At 49.7% G+C, this 24,117-nt stretch overlaps 1 protein-coding gene and 1 long non-coding RNA gene across 7 annotated transcripts in view; one reads left to right on the forward strand and one right to left on the reverse strand.

The window, feature by feature from the left end:
* Positions 1-121: 121 nt before the first annotated feature.
* On the reverse strand, positions 122-7,845 carry LOC128916467 (uncharacterized). Its single transcript, XR_008468979.1, has 2 exons — positions 7,720-7,845; positions 122-305 (listed from the first exon to the last, which is right to left on the reverse strand). It is a non-coding gene; the product is annotated as an uncharacterized LOC128916467 (long non-coding RNA).
* NFATC2 (nuclear factor of activated T cells 2) overlaps positions 1,002-24,117 on the forward strand; it is a 101,972-nt gene continuing 78,856 nt past the window's right edge. For 2 of the 6 annotated variants that reach the window (XM_054218213.1, XM_054218211.1), the window contains exons 1-3: positions 9,104-9,535; positions 18,602-19,628; positions 21,013-21,181. In XM_054218213.1, coding sequence (XP_054074188.1) covers positions 9,385-9,535; positions 18,602-19,628; positions 21,013-21,181 — 1,347 coding nt within the window. In that variant the 5' untranslated portion in view covers positions 9,104-9,384. Of the gene's footprint in view, positions 1,251-9,103; positions 9,536-18,601; positions 19,629-21,012; positions 21,182-24,117 lie in introns of those variants that run through there. The other 4 variants (XM_054218214.1, XM_054218215.1, XM_054218217.1 and 1 more) reach the window with 4 other exon arrangements.

The following is a 24,117-nucleotide window of genomic DNA, read 5'->3' on the forward strand; positions in this document are numbered from 1 at the left end:
TCTTCTGGAAAAAAATCAACCTAAGTTCAGCTGCAGGCAGGTACCGGTCCCAGCACGGTATCGAGAGACACGTGCTCGTTAACGCGTTAGTGAAAACTATACGTTGTAAGACAGCACAGGGTTCACGACATCTCTGACTTTATTTTCCTGTTTTCTTTTGCTTTATTTTCCTGTTTATACATCGCATGTGTAAACACACACGGGTTGTCTTGGTTTCGGAGGCTTCCTTGGCTATTTCTTTCTTGCTGAGCTCCACGTGTATCAATGGAAATCCATGGGGTTGCTCCTCTCTCTTCTAAATGGATCTAAAAATAGAAACAGAGAGAGGTCTGTGAAATGCCACTAAACAAATTAACCGATTTATTTTTTTTTTAACTTTTCGTCTTCTGTATGGAGAACTGAGCCAGTGGTAATTAGAAGCCAAAACCCGTGCCAGTAACAAGATGGGTATTAATAGGGTGCTGGCGAATTTAAAAGACATAAATATAAGCTGGGGACTTGAGTTTTCTGAATGATTTATTCAAAGGTAAAAGCAGCAGCAGCCCGAGCTTGTCTCTGCTGGGAAGAAGGAAAACTTCTGCACAGAAGCCCCGTTGCTTTGAAAGGCTTTGCAGTGCCTGCAAGTTTTGTTTAAAAAGCACACACTGGGATTTTTAACATCATCCATATTTCTTTCTTTCTCGCTCTCTGACTTTCTGCTCAACAATTAAGTGCTTGTGCTGCAGACTGAGAAAGCCGCAGAGCTGCCTTGGCCCGGAGCTGGGAGACGTCATGGATTCCTGAGTGTGAAGTTTGCAGGAAAGCCCTCAGTTTGGGAGATGGAGGCGATCCAGGGGTTTCCATGGCACTGGGATAAACAGGAGGAAACAGTGAGGGAATCCCGTTATTTTACAGCATTCAAAGACTATAAACACTCGGAGCAGGGAAGGAAGTGGCCTTTCCCTCTCTAGTAACCCTCATCTCAGAGCAGAGAACTGACTTCACTTCAGGAACAAGCTCAGCCCAGTTCGGATCCCTCTTTGCACCTCCAAACTCTTACGGAGGAGGCGAGCAAGAGGGGTTCCCTCTGTCCGGGCGGCACTGGTTGAACATGGTTTAAAGAAGATTTTTTTTCTTCCCTTTTTTTTTCTTTTTTTTTTTTTTTTCCCCTGCTATTGATTTTTTTTTTTTTTCTTTTTAATTCCTGATGCAGAGAGAAACTGCCTGCAGGCTGGTACATTACCACCACATCATGAGGTCTATGGATCAAGGTAGGGTCTTACTCCCGCGCTGTGTGTCTGTGCTCTGTGTGTGTGTGTGTCCTCCCGTGCGTGTCCCTCCCCGGGGGTCTCTAGGTCACCCCCCGGGCCCGGTGCTTTATCCTGCCGGTTTTATCTCGCACGCAGACAGCTCGGCTGGGTGGGCAGGAAGGGTTTCATGGCGAGAAGGTCCCTCGGGGAAAGGGACTGGACTGGCTCTAGGTTTGGTTTGAAGCGCTCCGCGAAGGCGATACAAATCTGTCTGGAGAAACCTCCTTTAAACTTCAGCCAGGGGGACTCTCCTCTTCCAAGCCATCACCCCGGGAGTCTCGCTGACTAACCTCCCGGCCGCTTAACCCTTCCGTCCCCTGCCCGGGCCGGGGGCTCGGGGCGTCGCAGGCGGCTTCCCCCGGCCCCGGCGGAGCCCGCGGCCGCGCCGGTGCGGGCTGCTCCGCGGCCGCGCTGCCCTCGGGGATGCCCGCGGCTCCCGTCGGGGTCCCCGCGGGGCGTGCGGGCCGGGGCGAGCCGTGCCGGGGGGGGTGGGGGGGGACTCCGTGCGGCCGCCGCGCTGCCCTCCCGCCGCCGCGGTGTCGCCGGTGCCGGTGGAGGCAAGAGTTAAGCGCGGCGAGAGGAGGAGTCTGCCCCGCTGTCAGCGCTCGGTGCGCGCCCCCTGCGCGGCCGCTCCGCGCCGCCCGAGGGTCCGCTCCCACCCGAACCATCGCCCCCTCCTCCCCGGGGGAGATCTCCCCGCTACCGCCCCGGCCTCACCGAGGCGGGGCGGGGGGGGGGCAGTCGTCGAGGAGGGTCCGCGGCATCCTCCGTCTTCCTCCCGCGGCGGCGAGCGAGGCTGTGGGCCCCGGGGGAGGGCGCGGCGCCGGGAGCGGCCCTGCCTGGGGAGGCGGAGGGGGCTGCAGGCTCGGCAGCGGCTGTGTAATGCCAGCACGGAGCCGGGGGAAGGGGCATCTCTCCGAGCGGTGTTAGCGGGCAGGGACGGGGGTCTCCGGGCACAGCCGTGCCTGGGGCTCTCGGGGTCGGCGCGGCCACCAGCGGCGGGTCCAGGCGGAGGATGCTCCGCGCTAGGAAACCCCCCGCCGCCCGCAGCCCGGCTCTTATAAAGCACCCTTGGAGCGGCGAGCCCGGCTGCTCGCCCCGGGCCCTGCAGCCCCCTGCCCAGGCGGCCTGCCCGCTCCCCCGGGGTGCTCGGCGCTGCACCCCGCGGGCCGGGCGGGAGGCGCAGGTGAGTTGCCATTTTTACAGGGCGACCGGTCCGGGGAGCGGCGTGGAGAAGGGGGCAGGAGGTGGAGAAGGGAAACGCTTTTCCATCCACTCGCTCCATTTTAGATTTCTCCCCCCGCCCTCCGTCCGTCCAGCCACGATCCTGCCCGCTGCGCTCCCCGCCCGCTGGCACCGCCGCTCGGCCGCTGACTCAGAGCCCCGGGCGCCCCCGGGGCCGGCGGAGGGGGCGTGCGGGATATGGCCGGGGGGTGGGGGGAAATACGAGGCAGGAATCGCAGGGCTTCGTTTGAAGGGCCCTTAGTAGCGGCTATTTGTTTTCTCCTGCCGTAGCAAATCTCCCCAAGCACCTGCCAAAACACGCTCATTAACACGTACACCCGGAGGGGATCATCCGAGAGCTCCGAGTTTCGGACAAGCCAATGGAAAGGCTCTGAGCGGCTTTATACCGCCTTAGGATCAGGCCATTGCCCTGCCTCGTGTATCCTCGGCTTTCCACAGGCAAAACTCCCTCTCTCCTGAGCGCTTCAGCTGCTCTTAGTCACTCTCACAACACCCCGGAGAAGTTATTTTGCTGCAGACAGAGCAGGAAAGGAGATTTCTTGCACTTCTCAGTGCTGGTAAATTCTGGCTCTCACCTGCTATAGGATAGCAGTGGATCAAAGCAGAAGGCAGCACTCCAATGGCAGCTACCACAGCTCCTTCCATTGCTGCGCAGCTCTGCTTTCCCCAGAGCCCTGCAGTCACAGACCGAAATGAAAGGCACTGATTTTTTTTTTTTCTCCCCCAGATCAAATACTTGAAACCACAGTAGCCAGACGAGCAGTGCAGTCAGTTCCATGACACAGCCCAGAGATGCTCCAGAAAGAATATATTCCTGGGTCCCGGCATGTATTTTTCCCTTATTCAAAATGCTTGCTCCTGCCAGTGGCTTAGGGGCAGTGGGAGCAGACCCTGGCACCAACCTGCCTGCATGTCGGAAGTCTGCTCCCAACCTTTCCACAAAGAGAGCTGCATGAAACTGCCAGGGGTTAATAGCACATGGCGCTTTCGGGATCAGTCTCTGGCTTTGGGAGGATTTCTGCACCCACAACAAAGTGCAAGAGTCTCATTAATGTAGGGTGTGTGAACGATGATGCGTTAATAATTTTGAGCCATAGCCCCCTTTTATGATTAGAGCAGGCTCAGAATGGGGAACAGAGGCTTTGCATAGCCGAACACCCCGCTAGCAAAAAGATGCTTTGGTAGCTTCACTCCCTGCGCTGTGCTTCTGCAGGTGTCAGCAAGACACTAGCCACGGCAGAGATTTTTCATCAGGTGACCCCGAGTCCCTGTGTCGTCTTGTCGTCCCACATCTGTTGCTGCTCTGTCCCTCGAGGTAGCCCCTTTCCAGCTGGAAGCCTGCCCTGTGGGACACGGTTACACCAGCTACCTGTCAGCAAATGATTTCAGAGACTTTCGTACAGGGCAGGAATCACATTCACAGATGGGACACTGACATAATTGGAGCACTCTTTTATAACATTCCAATAGATATTCTAACTGCAATGTTTCATCATTCATTTTTTGAAAACAGCCAAGGATAATAATATCCTACAACTCCTTTTCCACTACTGGCTTAATCTACTTTTTTTTAAACTATGATATGTGCATTCCTTTGGTTTGCATAGCAGACTTCAGAACTTAATAGGAACATGGAGATAGGAGCAATTTTTTCCATCGTCCTTTCTTGCCAAACCACTTTAAGCCTAAAATTGGGGGGTAATATCTCTGACTCAACCTGACCCCAAAACTGAATAGTAGCGTGTGTGCATGTGTGTCTCTCAAAGGAAGTACCAGAATATTTCTCCCCCCTCTCTCTCTCTCTCTTTTTTCCCTCTAATAGCACTCCCCGCACTCCAGACCAAGCAACTAGTCACTCACAGTCTGAGCTCATTTTAAAGAGCTTGGATTAAGTCCATGTGCAAGTTTTAGTTGCCTGTTAAATTTCTAATGCCTGCCACATACACCATTAGAACGCTTAGATTTTTAAGGCAGCATTGACTCGTATTTTCTTTGTGTTTTAGCTGCTAAATAGACGTGCAGCATTTTTAATCCACTTTTCTCTACCCTTTTTTCTTTTAAAAAGTTTAATATGAGGGTATTACAGTATTACAGATCCAGTGTAAATTATCTAATGTTGGCCACGTAATAATTAGCACGGTCATCGTACTTCTGAAAAGCTCATCTAAAACTTTCTTCAGCTCGGAGCAGCACCTGATCGCTTGCATTAGTGAAGTTATTAGTGGTACAGGGAATACAATGGGATGGTATAAGTAGAAACTGAAAATAGTAAATGATAACTCACATCTGCAGTAAACTTAAACACCAAAAAATACGTTAAGTACATTCTAAATCATAGTTTATATTACACTAGAAAGTACTCTTTCTTAGCTTTGTTTTTGGATTCCTTGTCCCCTAGTACCTAGGTAGTCCAGTATTCACATACTTTTAAAGTTTATTAAAGCAAAACCCTGCCAAAGGCAAGCACCGATCCAACTATGTGGAAAAGGACTCCTTCCATTCTCCAGTTCCCTGAAATGGCAGCACAATGTATTTCCAGTTCTGCTCTGTGTAGAGCCTGCTGCAAGTATACGTGGCTGCAATTTTTGTTAATGCTGCCAAGGACAGACTTTGCTTAAGTTCTTGAAACACCTTTTTGGCTCATGAAAACAGCTTTGCAGAAAAAAAAAAAAAAGAAAAAAAGGAGTTAATGCTGACTCCCAGCTCTCTACTGTGGGTGCTGTGGGCCCAAGCGGAGTTGTGACCAGTGGCCAGGGCTTGTGGCCACGTCGCCCTTTTGATAGTGGTAACAGGAGAAATAAATGGACGATCCTCGTAGGAAGGAAGTGTTTCTGAAATGAAGAAGATTGAGATTTAGGGAAACCAACTAGTATTTCCAGTCTTTGGATATTTTATTCCAGCCTTTTGCTCCAGCCCGAATGGAAAACAAGCATTAGGAAGCGTTTGTCCTGTTGTTTGGGTTTTTCCTTTGATTTGGAGTGGCCAGACGCTTTTTCTGAGTGTATGTATTGAGCTGAAGAGTCCACGGTCTATTTAAGTCTAGTAGTCTCCCTGCTTTTTCTTCATCACTAATTATTAATGACACAGTGTGGGCAGTATTTGTCAGTTATGTAGCTATAACAGCTAAAACTTAAACAATTTATAATGTTTTATTCTCATTGTTGGCTCAAGAGCATTTTTTGGGTCTCAACTAAAGTACGCTCAGTCCTTGGAGGTCTCCAAAAACCGCAGCTGTCACTTCAGCTGAATTCTGCAGCTGCTTGTACCTAGTAATGGTTTCATGCATATATCTAACATTTAGGCCAGATCTATATTTTGTGGATTTGCACCATTTCTACTTGAAATAACACACTGGTAGGTTCCAAGACAGCCCACAGAGTATAGCATTATAACTCACACCTCTGTGCGCTCAAGGCCTGTGGAAACTGTTATTCCTATGCGTTATGCCATAGCGGTCATATGGGACCAATGTCCTGACGTGCCCTGTGAGCTGCAGAAGGCAGCAGAGGGAATCCAGTCCATCCTGTGCCCGGTGGCTACTGCTGCTTGACATCTCTCAAGCCGTCTGCTGGGCAAAAGAGTTGAATCCTATAAGCTGAGCTAATTCCTACGTTTCTCTAACACTTTTCTCATTGCTGTCTTGTCACCCTAGTTCCTCGCCAGTGTCAGAATTTATGATCACATGTATTAGCAGTGAAACTATTTCGGATGACATGGTCAGCTTGGAAAGCAAAAGGTACATTTTCCATTTGTGGAGTATTACTAATTCTAGGAGTAGCTGAGGATAAGTTTGAAACTTCACATGCTTAATGGATTGCAGGCAAGCTAGGAAATTAAGGATACAGGATCGGATAAAGATTTAGCAGAAGTGGGGGTCGTTTCCCCATGCTCTCCTGCCAGTCATCATATCTTACTTAAAAAGGCCGATGTTATTTTTTGTGTCTTTTCCTTTTGTGGCTATCCAGTCTTGCTGCTTGGGTTGTTAGCTGCAAGGGTGACAGCTCTCTTTAGTGCTAAGCCAAGATCAGCAAGTGTATTTGGTTTTCCTAATGAATTTTAAATAGAAGGGCCAATGATAAAAGGCTAGCGCTCCAGCGAACGGTAAGCGTCATTTTAGAACAGATATATAAATAGGCCAATTTAATGTATGTTTTCTTCACATTTAAACAATTCAGAATGAATCAAGCCCTCGGACAGAGCAGCGTGTGTTCCCCAAGGGTGGGCCGCCTCCGTTCCCCACGCATTTTTCCGGGGGGTAAGAGCTCAACCCCATCTGCAGCTTTCTGGGGTGGCCTCATTTCTGAGTGCTGGTAGCCACGACCACTAACCACCGGCTGCTCTGGCTTCCCCGCCTGTGCCCGGCGGCAGCAGAGCCCTGTCTCTGGCTGAACCAGACACGAGGGGAACTGCAGAGAGCAAGCGCCTCGTGCAGCGTCAAGAATCGCTGCAGCAGATGGGGCAGGCTTTAAGTGTGGTCTCCAGCTCAACCGCAGAGCGAGCGCTGGATCCTTGCCACAGTGGGCTTCAGCGGTCCCTGCGCTGAGCGCGGAGCCACCGCGGGTCAGGATGCGGCGTCGTGGTGCGCGGGAGTAGACAGACACAGCCTTTCAGCTTTTCGCACCATTTACACGCGCGCGTGCACATCCACACAGGGCTGTGTGCTGAAACCCAGCAAAGGCCTGTTCCCCATTGTTTTGGCAGCGTGCGCAGGAGAAAGTTCCGACGGTTTGGTCCAAGGAAGCTATTGTGTTACTATGTATATTATGCATTAACAAGAAAAAATATTGCCCTTGTAGTCTCTGCTGAGTTCAAGTGTGGCATTGATTGCAGTGAAATCCCTCATTAATCTAGTGGCTGTGAATATGGAACAATGGCTTTTCCCTCTCCATTTAAATTGTACTCCAGTGGGAAACGTATAGAGAGAATATACCCATATTTCCAGCTAACCGTCTCCTTCTGTAAATACATCAGTAAAAACCCTGGCACATCCCGCCTGCAGGATCACCTGCCCTTTCTGAAAGTCAGGTTTCCCTATCCCTTGGCGCTTTCCAGTCACAAATTAATGCCATAAAGGCCTAATTCCAGGCTGACTGTTCCCTTGCTTTTGTGCAGTCACAACAACAGTGTCTGCAGTTCCCCTTTCCCCCTTTCACACCCAAAAGCGTTGTGCAGTGTTTCTGCTCACCATTAGGTGCCCCCAACGCCTCCCAGTAGGTGCAGCGGGGTGACCATCCGGGACAAAGCTCACCGCTGGGGTTCTTCAGAAGCTCGATGTAAAAACTGATTTCAGAGCACAGGAAAAGCCCGAGTTCTGGCACTCTGCACTGGCAAAGGATGGAGCAAAAGGGTGTGATGAGAAGGTGCTTTGTCATTACTTGCCTGTCCATATTAATGATAAAGGTGACAGGGTATAAACCTAGACATAGCGATCCTGGTTCGTGTGTGCTGTAAAACAGACTTTCTGTGACCTTAGACAAGTAACTTAGGGTCAGATTTGTAATGTAGTTAATGCTGTCATGCTAACAGGCTTAGCAAATAAAAACAAGTTGAAGTAAACACCAAAATACTTTTTAAATGATCTTGGTCCCTCTGCCTTTGCCTCCCTTCCCTGTCCACAGACTAAGAGCAATTTTCAAACCCACAGACCTGGTGACAGACACCCGTACAGTAATAAAGGGGACCATACAAAAAGGTAAGCGAGGGAACAGAGTCTTCTGACCACAGATGCTCTAAACACACAAATTTAGGATCTCCAGTTACCCACGAATGAAGTCATCGCTGGTCGTAGCAGCCATCAGAGGGGTAGAAGGCTGTTGGGAGGCAGTGACCAGCACCCTGTGAAGGGCCTAGGGAAGATGGTGATGAATAGAGTCAATGTGGTGAAGGTGGCCGTGGGGAAGCTGGCAGCGCTGGTGGTGTGGTCAGCAGGGCAGGCAACGAGAGCCCATTCTGTTGAAACACTGTTTGTGAGCGAGGCAGGAGGAGAACAGAGGCCTTGTGCAGGGTGGACTTGACGTTTCTAAAGGTGCTCCAGTTAAGAGAGGCTGGCCCGTGACTACAGAAGGAGATGCACCCAGAAACCTGCCGGCGATGGGAGGTAGGAGCGCACGGCGGGCAATGCGTGAAGCCTGGAGAAGGCAAGGGCAGCACCTGGGCTGCCTGGAGCTGCTGGAGACCCTGGAAACCTCAACAGAAAGGGGCCTAAGTGCTGGGGAGGAGGAGGCTGCATGCAAGACAGCAACCCATGCTCAACCTAGGGTAACGGGGCAGAGACGGGCACCAAATGGGGGTTGAATGGGGTTTCCGGAGGCTCCCATCCCTGTGCAAGGCCATTACTTCCCTTGCAGCCCCGCTTTTCCCTTCCCCGTCCCGCCTCCCCTCCTCCCCAGACCCCTCTCCTCCGCTCTCCCACCCCCGCAGGCATCCCCCCCGCGGGCACCCCCGCTCCCCCGGGGCCGGTGCGGTGCGGCCCGGGCCGGGCCGGGCTCCTCCTCCCCGGGGGCGGCCCCGGCGGCAGGTGGCTGCTCGGGAGCAGGAAGCTGCCACCGCTCGTCGCGCCGGTCCCCTCGTGTGCCGCCGCCGGGGCTCGCCGCCCGCACCCACCCCCCCGCCGTCGGGGGCAGCCGCGCCCGCCTCAGCGACCCCCGGGAGATCTTTTTTGCTTGTTTTCCTCCTTTTTAAATTTTTTTCTGCTCCCCTCTAACTCCTCTCCACTTGCGCTTGGAAGGATACCGACGGGTTTCGCGGCGGCTGTGGCACTCCGGGCTCCTTTCGGCAGCCGGCCAGCCCCGGGCGAGCCTCCCCTCCCGTCCCCTCTCGCCCCGCCGCTGCCAGGCGGGCCCTGGCCGCGATGAGCGCCGCCGCCCCGGCTCCGGAGCCCGACCCGCAGGAGGGGGGGCCCGGGCACGGCCCCGGCCCCGGCCCGGCCCGGGAGGGCAGCCCGCAGGAGGAGTTTGACTTCTCCATCCTCTTCGACTACGACTACCTGAAGCCGATCGAAGGTTGGTGAGGAGCCGCCGCCGCAGGAGGAGCCGGTGCCGCGCCCCGACGGGGCGCACGGGCCGCCTCTGCCGGACCCAGCGGCTCCCGGGGCCGGGCGCTTCCTGCGCCCTCCGGCAGCCCCTCGGAGGGCGGTGGAAACCCGGGGAGCTGCCGGGCCCCTGCCCTGTCCGGGGCCAGCCCCGCCGGGACCCTCGGTGGGGCCGCAGCCGGGCATGTGCCCTGCTCTGGCCGCCCGGACCGGCGCGGCGAGGGATGCCGGGCCGTGCGCTGCTCGGCGGGCTCGGGCTTCTCGGGTTTTGCGGTGCTGCTTTCGCCTGCAGGCGCTTGTGAGTGGTTACTGTCACTGGCAGCAGAGTGGCTTGGTCCCCATCTTGGTGATCGAGTATCTGAAAGCGGCTGTGGGACCTGCCTGTTATTTACAAGGTTGTGCACCCGGGCATGAAAGCGCAGCTGTGAAAGGCGAAGCAGAAGAGGTCAGCTCGCTTGGTCTCCTTGTGACCGTCATCATCATGGTAGAGGGTGTTCTGGAAACTCAAAAAGGCAGCTTGAGCATCGGGTCTAGGAGCCATAAGGAGTTAGCTACCTGCAATGAGTCTTACCATCCTGCTTGGATGGCAAGGAGCTGGGGAGATCTGGTTTCCAGTTTGGGTCCAAACACCATAAGCTTAAGTTAAAATTAAAGAAAAAGAAAAAAAGAGAAAGATTTGCAGACTGTTCTCCTACTTTTCTGAGTTTATGCAAGTCTGTGATACGAAGAGCACTGTGATAAGTGTTCCCTGACTTTCTGAATGATAATTCTGTTGATGATACTAAAAAGCAATACTTCCTGTCCCGTAAAATACAGATTTATGTAAACCAGACAAAGCCAAAAGAAGCGGGACCCAGAGGAAAGAATTGCTGGGTTATTGTTTCTAAGATACATTCATTTTGATTCTGCACAGTTGAGAGGTGCCATTTCTCTAGGGCATTTAAGAGAGAGATGTTGTGTTCCTAGGGGACGGTGCAGGAGGAGACCTGTTAGGCCTGAATCATGGTATCATTAGCGAAATGGGGAGTTGTTACTGAGTTTTATTCTTTGTATACTTGTTTAAATATACAGATGTGCACCAGCATCAAGGCTGAGTGAGGATGACTAATGTCATTGGATGTACAACGCTGAATTTTCTTTCAAGGGTTTAATGTAGATCAAACCATGCAAAAATAAATCCACGATGGGGAGAGGTCAGTGATTTTAATGAAAATACATTAAATCTCAGTGAAAGCTTCAGATGCTGTTTTTTTTCACATCTTTATAGTAGGGAGTACTGCTGTGAGGCCTTAAGTGGGAAGTTCCACAGAATATAATAGTACGTAGGTGGGGGGTAGAAAGTTTAATCTTCAAACCACATAAATGCAGAGCAGTGTATGCTTGTAGTACAAGTAACATCCTTCTTGAGCCTGCTTTCTCCACATTTGAATGACTGGAAACTATAATTAGTAGTAATTTTGTTTGTTCCAAAGATGGAAATCATTAGCATAAAAAAAAAAAATCACAACCATATATACTAGCATTGTAATCTGGAGAACATTCTCCCTCGCTTTGAAAAGGCACCAGCTAGAGTCTGTAAGCAATCCAGTATACATCCGCGACCTTTAATGTACAAAAGATTAAAGCATGTTTACACAAGGACAGAAAATGTTCAAATTTTGAGAAAGGGCTTTATCCACATGCCGGTGGTAAATGATGCTCCTTGTTCGTGTGCGATTCTGGCCTCGTCTGAACTGCAGTCAGGAAAACAAGTCCTTTTCAGTGGCGGGTTCAAAATGGAACCAAAACCAGAGGAGTGTCTGTGGATCCCAGCACTTCAGTCTGGTTCCTACATTCAAAGCCTGTTTGAAAGAGGCTCTGGTTTCCTCAGAGTCTGGCCTGCTCCACCCACCGCTCACGACAAGTCCTATAATAACAAATCTCTGTAAATTGCTAAATGGGATTTTAAAATTTTTTTTGAAAAAATTTTTTTAAGGAAAAAAATGTAAATTTGGGGCTCTAGGAATGAATTGGGATGAAAGTTTATTTTCTGATAAACAATTTTTTTAAGAGGTTGGGATTTGACAGTATCCACCTAAGCTTGTGTTTTAAAAGTAGGATCTATATCACAACTTGTTGCCATGGAAATGCCAGAAATATCCTTACTGAAAGCAGTTGGCACTCAGGAGTGCTTATGTGTGCCTGAGACAACAGGAACATGGACCGCTATAAAAGCGACAGGGGGGAAAAAGGGGAAATAAAAATCCTACGGTCAATATTATTAATACTAGATATTCCTCGCTAAGCCAACCATTTCCGAAAGCAGGAGTGCTGTACGAAGTGCCGTTTTCCATGTGCCTTTTGCTTTTACCCTTACTTGCCAGGCTTTAATTAGCTATCTTCTCCTCAGCATTCGCAAACCAGAAACATCTGCCTTCAGCAGGCTGAGCTCAGAGTCGTGCCCAGGTGAAGAGGCTTTGGGAAGTTTGGGCAAAGCAGGGATCCTGCGCTGTTAGGTTGAAATTGTGATTTCGCTTGGGCGTTGAAGGTATTTTCTATCTCCTTTTAAAAAAATGCATTAGATGCGTTCCCTTGAGAGATACAGGGGGAGGTATTGCTAGTGGTATCCCAGGTTTTAGCTTATTTCAAACTTGAAAGGTGCTGAAGATCCTTGTTTCTCAGTGGAGAAGGTTGACAGAAAGTCAGCGAGCATTTGAACTCGCTCCTGCAAATGGGGCTCCCAGATGAGTAAGTTCTGATAACTGCTTTTTTGTATTGCTCCATAATACCTGTTGTTGGCCCCTGTGAGAGACGAAATGCTGGAAAGCCAGACATCTGCTCTGCTTCAGCAGCTCGCTTCACGTGCTTTTGTTCCGTGTTCACTGTGTGATGATCCACTGATTGGTAAAGCTGCCACATAATTTTTAATATTTGAGGTTAAACCTCCTGAGAACTGGTCCTCTGAGGGGTGTTTTGAAACTTAAAATCCAAACAAAACCCACCTTTAAATAAGATTCCAGACAAAATCCTCAACAGGTGTGAATGCAAATGGGAGAGAGTATTCTCTCGTAGGCTCAAGCCTTTGCTGTAGCTCAGCAGACTCTTATATTGCATCTGGTGATACGGATCTACAAGGTCTGTGTGTGTATAACATAGAGAGGGGAAGCAGGGAGCATCTATAAATATTAATATTCCTCTAAATGCTTGTTTTCATGTAGGTCAGGCTCCCAGGGACATCGCCACGTCTTGTGGCCCTGTATAATTTGCCTTGTTCCTTCTCTTTCTCCCCAATACAAAGCTATTAAAAGGAAAAAAAAATAAATAAAGTGCTTGCAGCTCAGCCCTGGTGACTGGCTCAGTAACACAGGAGGCAGTGTTCGGCGGCTGCCCCGCAGTGAAGAGACAAATATGCGCATGTAACAGAGAATACCAGATTTCACTCAGGAAACCAACTTTCACTTTGAGCTTCCAAGCAGCCAGTGTAAATAACTGACGACTCGGCTTTTGAAAAATGCAAAAAAGCTCTGGACTGGCCCCTTCAAATTACAATAAGCAAATCAATTAAAAAAAAAAAAAAGGAGCAAATTAAATTTGGACTCTTTTACTTATGCAAATAAGTAACTCCATCTAAATCCCAGGAGCTGCGCTGCAGCAAACGGATGTGAGGTCAAAACCCAACTCCTGCCCCTGCCCTCCCTTGTCCCCCTCGTCCCGCGGGCGCTATCTTTAGCTTTTCCTAGATTATGATTTGTATAAACCCGCCATGGAATGCAGTTGCTGGGGTGATCTGTTATTCCCTAATTTCATGCTAATTGGCAAGGTCACATTTGGCTGACTGCGTGGCTTTGAAGTCACTGCCTTGTTTAAAAAACAGTGGAGGGTGGGCCCTTGCAAAGCCATGTGTGAACACAGTGGTGTGCATCCCGTCTGATTCCCAGTTGGGAAATTGCTGGCGCCCAGCGGGACCCAGCGTGGGTTTTCCTTTCTGCCTTTCAGACGTGTGTGAAAAGGAGGTTTGTTGGGGGTTTTTTTGTTTGTTTTTGTTTTTTTGTTTTTTCTCCAAATCAAGGGTTAAGTCCTCTGAAGCTTAAACCCCTTGATCTTTTTCACCTGGGTTTTACCTCCTCTGGGTAATCAGTGCTAATGGCAGTGCTGCAGGTACCCACCTGGGAGGCTGCCCACCCACCAGACGGTTGCTGGAGCTGCCCGCAGCGCGCGTGAGTCTCTGTAGGAGCTGGTTTGCTGTTTGTTTGCGATACGGCAGCACACAGAGCCCCGCTCCCATCCCCGGTTGTGGGGAGAGATGCTCTTGTGAACTAGAAACTGGGTAAAGGCTGCGGAAAAAAGCGGGGGAGTAAGAGCTGAGAGCTTGGAGGCAGTTTGGGTGGGGGCTTGGAGGCAGGACTTCCCCAGTCACGAGACTTGGGTGGCAGAGGGCAGTGGTGAAGTCGGTTTGGAGGCAGTAAAGCTGAGAACTTGAGGAGGTGCTGGTGTTGTCTGGGTGCGAAGCTCGCTTTCTTGTAGCCCCCCTGCAAACAAGCAGGATCTTTTGGTAGTGAATCAGAGGCTGATTCAGCAGCGAAACCTCAGGTTGGGAAATGCCGGAGTGCGGGGAGGGGGGAAGCCCCGTAACCGCCCGTGCGGAGGGCTGTCAGAGGAGCTCTGCCGAACCTGCCGCTCTCTGAGAAGATGTCCATCATAAAAGCAGTGGAGAGGATGGTCCTTTTCCTTTGCAGGAGGATTTCAGTCTGTGTTCTGGCATGTAATATTCAGAGCTAGATGAAGCCTTGAAGTTGGCACGACCGAGGGTGCAAAGCTGTACCTCTGGGGCTTTCACACAGAGGTTTCAAAGCTGCTTCAGTTCTTGAAAAACACCTTTGCTAGGTTGAGCGGTCACATAATTATTCTCTCGTAAGGGAGGGGGTGCAATGGCCTCTCACCTCCCTGGGGAGCCCAGCTGGTGGGCGGCAGGGCTGCTCCCTGGATCCCCAGGGTGGCAGAGGGCCAGCAGTGTGAGGTTTGATGTCCTCAGCTCCGGCCACCCTAGCCAAGCTGACCTTGGCAGTTCGGGGAGAAGCATGGCTATCGCTGGGGCCCCCTGCCCAGAGCCATTCCTGTGCCCGGGGCTGCTCCGCGTTCCTGCTGGTGCCTGCAAATGCAGAGAGAAAGCAGCCGGGCTGCTGGGGAGCAACCTCTCCCAGTCCCCCCGGCTCTCAAAGGCAGGAGCTCGACTGTTTACAAAGCCGAACTCCCGTGGTGCTCGCCCGGGGAAGCTGGGATGTTGGCTCGGGTCTGCCCCTTCCTCCAGCGGATTCCAAACCCCAGCCTGCCTTAGCCAAGTTGTCCGGAGCAGGGTAGTCAGTCCCCTCCTACTGAAGCAAAAAGCAAAATTTCTCCTGATTTCGACGGGAGAGCCGTTTATTTCCAGAGAGCAGCACTTGCTGCTTCACCCAACCGCCGCGTCTCCCTGCCGGGGTGAGGTCCGAGCCCTGCGTTGTAGCATCACCGGCGTTTCCATGGCGACAGACCCTGTCGTCACACGCGTGGGCAACAGCGACCGGGACAGTGATTTCATTGTACCTCCGAAGTTAGGCAGGGCTGGGACTCGGTGGGGAGATCTCCCCAAGCCCCGGCTCCTGACGATGCCGATGAGTCAGGGCCGGCAGCCTCAGCCCTTGGGCATCTCTGCCCGGCGCGGTTCCCCGGGCGCTCTTCAAACCAGCCGAGGTTTTTCTTGTCTGCAGTCTTGCCCGCATTCCAGCGCCGCTGCCTGCCTTATTGATAATTTGCCATGCGGGGGGAAACTAAATATTTTTGCTCTACGGAAGGCTGTGGGTGTTGTCTGCTTGGCAAAGGGCTCCCGCCTGCCTCACTGCCTGCCAGCGCCGGGTGAGCAATCCCGGTCCCCGCGGCCCCTGCAGCACGGCGGAGCAGCACTCTGCCGGAGCCCTGCGCGAAGGCAAGGGCATGCGGCAGCTTGTTGTTGTGCATAAACACTGTTATTAATACCTGTAGCGTGGATCCCCCCGGAGGGTGAATACCGAGGATGAACGTGCTCCTTTAAACACAATATTTCGGGGGGGGGGGAAGAAAACGTAGTTTATCCCCAATTTTTAATGGGCAGAAGGTGTGTGTGGGGTGTGTCTGTTATTCACAAGGCTTATGTTGGTATTAATATCTGTAACGTGGGCCCTCCTGGAGGGTGAATACTAAGGGTGAAGTGCTCATTTAAAAACAATGGTTTTTTTTGGGGGGGAAGGAAACTTAGTTTATCCCCAATTTTTAATGGACAGAAAGTGAGTGTGGGGTGTGTCTGTTACTCACAAGGCTTATGTTGTTATTAATACCTGTAACGTGGATCCTCCTGGAGGGTGAATACTGGGGATGAACTTGCTCATTTAAACACAGTATTTCGGGGGGGGAAGAAAACTTGGTTTATCCCCACTCTTTACTGGTCAGAAAGTGTGCGTGTGTGTGTGATGATCATTTGAACACAATATTTCAGGGGGAAAAAAAAAAGAAAACTTAGGTTATCCCCAGTTTTTAATGGGCAGAAAGTGTGCATGTGGGATTAACATGCTCATTTAAACGCAATATTTCAGGAGGGGAAAAAAAACCCTTGTGTTATCCCCAATCTTTAATGGGCAGAAAGCGTGTGTGGGGTGTGTCTGCTGTTCACAAGACTTTAAAAAACTACACGTGCGCACACAAATAGGTCTTTGCTTTCCCCATACCCCGCGACACAGATCTCCACACGCCAGCGTTGCTGCTCGACGAGTGCTGTGAGCAGTTGTAGTTTTGTAGTTTTTCACCTGCTGTCTGTGTGTCTGGCACAGACGATGCGGCGTGACAAGCACGGTGGGGGCAGCTCTCGCTGTAGGTGTGTCGCATGGGGAACTGAAACGGCCGCCTGTTCCTTGATGTGAAGCTGTTGAGCCTGGAGAGGTGTTTTTTTGCTGTTCCTGGTCACTGTTTGAGTCCCGTCACAAGTCCTGGCGTCACGCCTCGCTCTGCTTGGGGCTGATTTTCTCCCTTGCATCAGCTTAAATCAGAGTGATTCTTCCAACAGCCGTGGGAGGGATGTTTCGTGTGAGTGCAGAGGGGTGTGTTGCTCTGTTGAGGCCGAAGGAGTGATGAGTTTTATTCAGAGCGAATCCTAGCATCAGTATCTAGGCTCGATGCGTCAGAGTTTGAGTGGTGTGAATGACACGCTATTCCTGTGAATGCCAAAGCTCTGATAGCCGAGATCAACGATGCTAAAAATATGTTCGGCTCAAAATTCAGTGACTCGTTGCTGTTTTCCCCATCCCCAAAACAGCTGTGTGCTGGGATTAAAAGCCAGAGGGAACCTTAAGAAAGCTGCAAGCTGGACTCCCCCAGTCGTCTCCTGTCCTGTCACATAGACGTTCTGTGTGTTGCTTTGTTTGGTCGGCTGTCGGGTTTTCCCAGTAAGCACGAAGGCCCAGCAACATTTTTTCTTTTTGTGGGGTTTCTTCCAGGTTGTGCAAAACACTGAGCACAAAAAGCAGTAGTCAAAAATCAGTGGAGGGATTTTGCTTTAAGGAAAAAGTATTTTTTTTTTTAGGATTTGCTTAAACTAAGAAGCGTTTAAAACAGAAAACCAACAGAACCACCCTGAAATTAAATCGCAGTCTATCTGTGTGTAAAAGTTTTATTACTGTCTTTCGCTACTTTTGCAGAAAGGACAGTCAGCTCCTACCTGGCTTTACGTACAATATTATTTGCTCGTGGGAAATGCTGCCTCACGCAGTGTAGGAGTTAGAGAAAAAGCTGGAACAGTTATTTAAATATTTAAATGAAACTCTCTTCACCTATGCCACATACTGATCTGCGCCCAGGGGTGAGCAGATAGTATGAATTAATCTCAAACTGTGGAGCTACTTCAGATATTTCCTGCTGGATACATTGAAATCTTTAAAAACATAAAAATCCTGATAGCATTTTGCATGCTTTTGTGTAAAGACAAATATTGTTCAGCTCCCGGGCTGGGGAAGCTGATGTACATCGAGGGGTCTGTCCCGGGGATGCCTGGCCCGACTCTGCTCTCTCGGATGCCGCTGGCATTGAGGACCCGGTGGGGTGCTGGGACGACATCAGAACCGGGCTCAGTGGGAATTCTGTATTGCCCAGAAGCATCCCTGTACTCTGCAACCTGGGAATAGTTTGCAAGATTGAGAATCTCTGAAAACTGAGGGGGTTTTTGCCCCAGGAGAGAGGGTTGCAGTGAACACTTACCTGTTACTGTGTATTTTATAATCCCTCTCTGACCAAAACGTTCCTTGAGCTGAAATTGGAAAGTGATTGCCTGTAACCATGGGGCTGGATCCTTTCTATCTCTTTTCTAACAAATATTTGTGAATATTTTCCGATCATCTGGTGCTTTCTCATGTGAAACCTGTCACCAAAACTTGTTGACATGATATGGAGCCAAACAAATCAGCACACAGAACTGTTTAATTCAAGAACTTGAGCTCAGCTTTGGTTTCATGAAGCCTTTTCTGGCTGGGCTTTGCTGTGTAAGGTTTTTTTTCTCCCTTCACCAACAGCTCTTCCTCAGCCTTTTGGTCTTACGTAGACCTGTGTGGAAGTGGGTTTGTGATGTGATGGTCTCAGTCCAGCTCCTAGTTGACAAAAGGCGACCAGAGTCACAACGCCCCCGTTGGCACTAAGGGGTATATTTGGCAGAGAGGGTAGGGAGGCCAGCACGGAAATGGGCAGAGAGGCTGACGTGGCGCCGACCCTTCCAGGTGATCCCTTGAGCTCAGGGCTCAGGTCGAGGGAGCCTGGCCGGGCGGCGTGGAGATATTTGCAGTGTTTTTGTCCATGCTGCATCTGCTCTGAGCACTTGAGCTTCCCTGGCTGTTAATCCAGTACTTTTCACAAGCATTAATTGAAGTTAAAAAGAATTTAAAAAATATTTACCTAATATCCGATCACAACCAGTTTATAAATATGCATATATATATTTTTTTTAATCCATGATTGCTCAGCTTCTGTAATAATATTTATAGTCTTAAAGAGACCCTTCTTTTTCCAGAAGAACCGACTCCACATAAAACCAACAGCCCAACCTCTGGAGTTACATACGCTCATGATGTCTTGGACTGTGGCCTCAAGCCATGCCCCCTGCCTTTTTCTAGCCTTTCTGCAGATCCCATGGGCAGATATGGACAGCCAGATAGCATAGGGACAACACCTACACACCCTGCCAACGCTGCAGGGGCCTCTGCTCCGAGCCCTAGGATTGAAATTACTCCATATCATGAACTGATTCATTCAGGGGGTCCCTTCCGCAGCAGAGACACAGATGTTCTTTTGGTAGAACATCAGTCAAACTCAGCTACCACTAGCCCAAGGGTTACCCTGCCTGTCCCTGGCTTTGAGGGCTACAGAGAACCACTGTGTTTGAGCCCAGCTAGTAGCGGCTCCTCTGCAAGTTTCATTTCAGAGACAAATGTATCTCCTTGCACATCACCATGTGTTTCACCAAATAATGGTCCTAGTGATGACCTTTGTCCACAGTTTCAAAACATCCATACTCATTATTCTCCTAGAACCTCTCCAATAATGTCACCACGAACAAGCATCACGGAGGAAACCTGCTTGGGACGACATTCACCATCACCCTGTCCCAACTCAAGGTCTTCATCACCAGGTGCAAAACGGAGGTACTCTTGCACTGAGCTCTACAGTACTCAGCTGCCTTCCACTTCTCCACGACAGTCAAGGACCCCCTCTCCACAGTCTTCTCCTCGCATCCCCTTGAGAGAAGACAACTCTTCAGTTACTTACACGCAGTTGCCCAGCGCTTCTCTTTCCATGGATGCTATGAACACCCTTCCTACGGATCCTTCCTGTGGTGTTCCTACGAAAATTTGGAAAACCAGCCCTGATCCTTCATCAATGCCTTCCCACAAAAACAGCATTCCGTGTCACGTCTTTCAGACTGTTGACTTCCACGGGCCTTGTGAGCAGGAGGACAGGAGAAACTCAGCCCCAGAATCAATTTTGTTGGTACCTCCATCCTGGACAAAGCAACTGGTGCCTGCAATACCTATCTGCAGGTATGTAATGCTTCTTGTGGCTGTGTGTTTTCTCGTGGTGCGATGCCCTCTGTCACACGTAGTGTTCCCTAGGGGGTGTTTGCTTGGGCAGGTCCTGCTGAGACCAGAGCTAAGTGCTCAGGGGCAGCACTGGTTAATGGGAGCCAAATCCATTGTGATTCCAAGAGACGAAAAAATCTGGGTTTGGAAGAAACATCATCAAAGTGGTTCATTGGTAGCACAGCATATGAAAAATTCAATTTTCCAAATTATTTCTCTAAAAAGGAGATTGCAAACAGCCTTTGACAAAGGCTGAACACTCTCGTTCCATCCTGCAGCTTTTGAAGAAAGTGGTTTGTTTGCTTTTCTAAACTCAGGGAATGTCTCGCTTACAAATTTTCACCAAGGATGAAAATACTTTAAGTATCTCCTGATTCAAAATAGAGCGCCCTGCTCCAAGTCAGGCTGAGCATTCGGTCAACCCCAAGTGACTTATTGTTCGTTGTTAATTTGTTAATGGTCGTTTAACCCAAATCTCATCGACTCCCTCCATTGCCTGGCGCGGGCGGCACGCAGGTCTGGACCCTGAGCGCTGCACGTCTGCCAGGGTGGAGGTTGCCAAGTGTGTGACTCCACTTGCCGTCACCGCTGGCACCCTGTCAGCCCTGCTGTCCCGCTCGGCAGCAAGGTTGTCCCCGCGCTGACGTTATCCCGTGCTGCTCCCAACCTGCTAAACACAAATTGCGAGTGAAAGAACATGGGCTGTGACTCTCCTTAGCTTGTGAGATGGGTCCTGGCAGCAGTTTGTACTAACGAAATAGGAGTTGTTTAAAGTCCAGTGCAAGCTCTAGTTGTACATTTCGATGTAGTAATTTCATGTTATAAACCCTTGTGTATTTTGATCACAGGAAAACTAGTATCAGGTAAGACTATTCAGCATTTTATTCGTGTGCATTTTAATATTCATGAAAATAATAAATATTATTATTTTACGCAACTGGTAAGTAATGGTAAATGGAGTTGATATTTCAGAGTATATGCTCTGTGATCAAAGTTTAAGATGCACAGCAACAGCTAGATAAAAGAGGGGGATCTCTGAAAAAATATAACTGCTGCAGATAGTTCCATTGAAGAAATAGAAATATTCACTTCCATTGAAGAAATAGAAATATTCTCTTCTCTGCAAGGAGGTGGGCCCCCAGAAATTATTGTGTTCATCCTGAAGTTCAGCAAAGCTTTTAATCACCCGTGAGCAGGACAGCGTATTCTCATTGATATTGATAGCAGAGTCCTAAACGTTTTGGTGAGAGCAGCCCCGCTGGGGCACTTGGAAGAAGAAGGGATCAGGGCTCTGAGAAATTAAGCGCTAAAGAGTTTCAGCTGGTGTTGTCTCTCTCTTGCCCAGTTTGCCCGTCCAGTCGCTGCCGCCCCTCGAGTGGCCGCTCTCCAGCCAGTCCGGCTCCTACGAGCTGCGCATCGAGGTGCAGCCGAAGCCCCACCACCGGGCACACTACGAGACGGAGGGAAGCCGAGGGGCTGTCAAGGCACCAACTGGAGGCCACCCCGTCGTCCAGGTAAGGGGCTGGAGAACAACTCCGTAGAGTAAAAGTCAGGGGTGAGTTCATTTTTGAAAGCCTTGCTGGGGGCTGACCCTGGAAGAGGGGAGGGTGTGAACCTGGACGTGCTTGTACGTGTGTGTAAAGTGTCTGAAGTTGAAGTTGTGGCGAAGTCCTAGGCGTTTGGAAAGTTGTTTTGGATTAGCTTGTGAAAGGTCAGAAACTTAGGCAAATATTTGCCACCTTTTCTGGGCTATATGTTAAACCTCCTGTGAGGTCATGGATGTCATCAGATGCCCAGCTGTCCGGAGTTCCAGCTGAGCCCATTTGATCTTGAGAACAGACTCTTCTGTGTAAACAAGGGCTTTTTGTGAGGCTCAAAAGGTGCAAACATCAAGCCTGGCTTTCAAACTCAGTGTAGCTCAGTGACCTACCAAACTGGGATTGAAAATAACTAACAGCTCACCTTAGATCTGAAGAACCATGTCCTCCTGCGAGCGGTGAGCAAGAGGTTTGGAGCCGTGTCCCCCCATGTTCCTGCAGACCAAGCCCACGTGGCAGAGTTGCTACCTGTGTTTCTGGCTGTATCTAACCTCCATACAGCCAAACTCTACACGACTCCTACACATTCACTTGAGGTTTAAAGAAAGGCAAAGCAACCTTCATTAACCTCCCAGCCATGGGAATTGGATCAGGAAGGTATGGATGTTGAACTGGAGTTTCCCCAGAGTCAACAGCTGCCTTTTGCTAGCAATGTCTTTCATGCATTTGCTTTCTCCTTAGCAATTTTACTCTTTTTTTTTTTTTCCTTTCTTTCTTTTTTTTTTTCCCCCGTCCTCTGGTTATGCAGTGAAACTTCTCATTTTAAACCCATGTAAGTTTAGGTCAGAGAATTTCACCCATGTGAATTCAGTAATTCAGCAGTTCAAGCACTGAGTACATCCATTTCAATCTAGTGCCTGGTTTATGCGTAACTTGCTGACGCCGTGTCCCACCTTGCCTGCGGTTCTGCTTGTCGTCTGGGGTAACGCTGCCTTCTCTTCGTCCTGGGTGAACACCACCCCGGGGAAACCTGTACTAGCTGTAGTAGCTGTGTGATAAGGAGACATCAGGGCAAGATAATTACCTAGCAGTGGGGAGGATTGCAAGAAAAATTTTGGCTTCTATAAAGCTGTAAATACAGAGAGGACACGTTTATTCGCTTTGTAATGCTATAAAGGGTGAATGGGTTTAGGCAGGTGATTTGGGCCGATGTCACTACAGAAACATAATTTTGTATCTCCTTTGAGACATCATTTATATCGCCCTAAAGAGCCCAGTTCTGCTCCTAGCTATGCTCGTGAGCAGGGACGTCCCCCCGCCGAAGCCAGTGAAGAGAATCCAAGCTGGCAGTGATGGAGGGAGCAAGCCGTGGCCCTTTGCTGACCAGTGGGGCGGATGAGCTGAACCGTTACTCTGTCATGGAGGGTGAGGGGCTTTTCCTTCACTTTTCAAAGGGTAGCGTGAAATAACGGCTGAGTAGCTGCACTGGGGCCACGTGGGGCCACGTCAGTCTTCTCCCTCCTTTCCTCCTCGTTTGAACCGGGCGTTTGGTCGGGGTGGCGAGGTGCCAGGGGGATGTTGCTGGCAATGAGGTACGGCAGTGGCACCCATCAGCCACAGCTACGCCTTCCACTAGCCAAAGTTGGGGTGCACCCTACAGGTGTTCCTCTTGCACTCAGGATTTGCTATGGCAAGCACAAAACCAAGAAAAAGTTGAAGTTTATGCTTCATTTTAAGCATGTGATCGATACCACTAATTTTACTGGGTTGGCTTGCGCTTAACTTCGAACATATGTTGGGTATTGCCCTGCAGGCTCAGCCCCTTTTAAAATCAAGCCATAAATTACTGAATCAATGAATTTGTTTACTTCAGTTGAGCTGGACTTACTTGTATGGACTGGATATTTGAGTAAGGGGGGAAGGGCAATAATAAATAGCAATCACATTTGACATACCTTAATAATATATGCAATCTTTTTAGTTTATGAATCTGACAAACTCATAGCCCGCTGTGGTGCATTTGAAGCTACGTGGATGTATGAACTGTATGGTCAATCAGCACTCGCCCATTTCTTTGTTTGCTTACAAATATAGTATCATTTACCTTCCCAAGATATCCCTATCAACCGGGTGTTTATTGCAATGAAGGAGTTTCTCATGACATGGGGAAATATAAGTGCTTTGTTTCCTTCCTGTAATCAATATCAATCAAAGAGGGATTTATATTTTCAGTTGGAGACAGGAACTGATATTCCTAGTTTTATCATAATTTGCCATCAAGCTTAAGGATCTTAAACTATAAATTCAACGATCCACGTTAGTTTCCCAAGCAGATGTGCCTTTGCGCAGCTGTGCCTGCATATGGGGAAAATGTGGACGGTTTATGAAGGTTTAGTATAAACCTGGAAGTATTTGTTGGATTTGTGTTCACTTTAACCTAACAAGGTTCATATGGGCATACAGAGCATTGAGATAGTTGCACCTGTATGGTTTATGACATCTGAAACTTGGAAAGGCTAGTAAAATCCAAAGCTTTCATGTCATAAGTTATTTGGCTTCAAGGTTGGGTTTTTTATTCTTTTTTCCCCCCTCAGTGAATTTTAACTTTCGTGTTCTTGTCAGATGCAAGCAGTACGGAAACAGAGAAAAGGAAACGGGAGATTTTTAAAAGGTGGATGCTGTGTTGAGGAAAGGCATGAGTTAAAGGCAGATGGTTGTAGGGAAATTAAATTAAATGAGTTTTCAACAAGTGCTATCGCATTCGGCCCCGGAGCAGGAATGGCTCCCGGGGGTGACAGCGCTGGTGTTCTCCTGCAGGCTGCAGGCCTGGCGCTGGGGATCCGCGGCACTTTTCAGATGGCAGACTGGGACACACCACCCTTGGGAATTTTCTGGAGCATTAGGACCTCTCC

The sequence above is a fragment of the Rissa tridactyla genome, chromosome 12 (assembly GCF_028500815.1).
Source record: "Rissa tridactyla isolate bRisTri1 chromosome 12, bRisTri1.patW.cur.20221130, whole genome shotgun sequence".
In the NCBI taxonomy this organism is placed as follows: domain Eukaryota; kingdom Metazoa; phylum Chordata; class Aves; order Charadriiformes; family Laridae; genus Rissa; species Rissa tridactyla.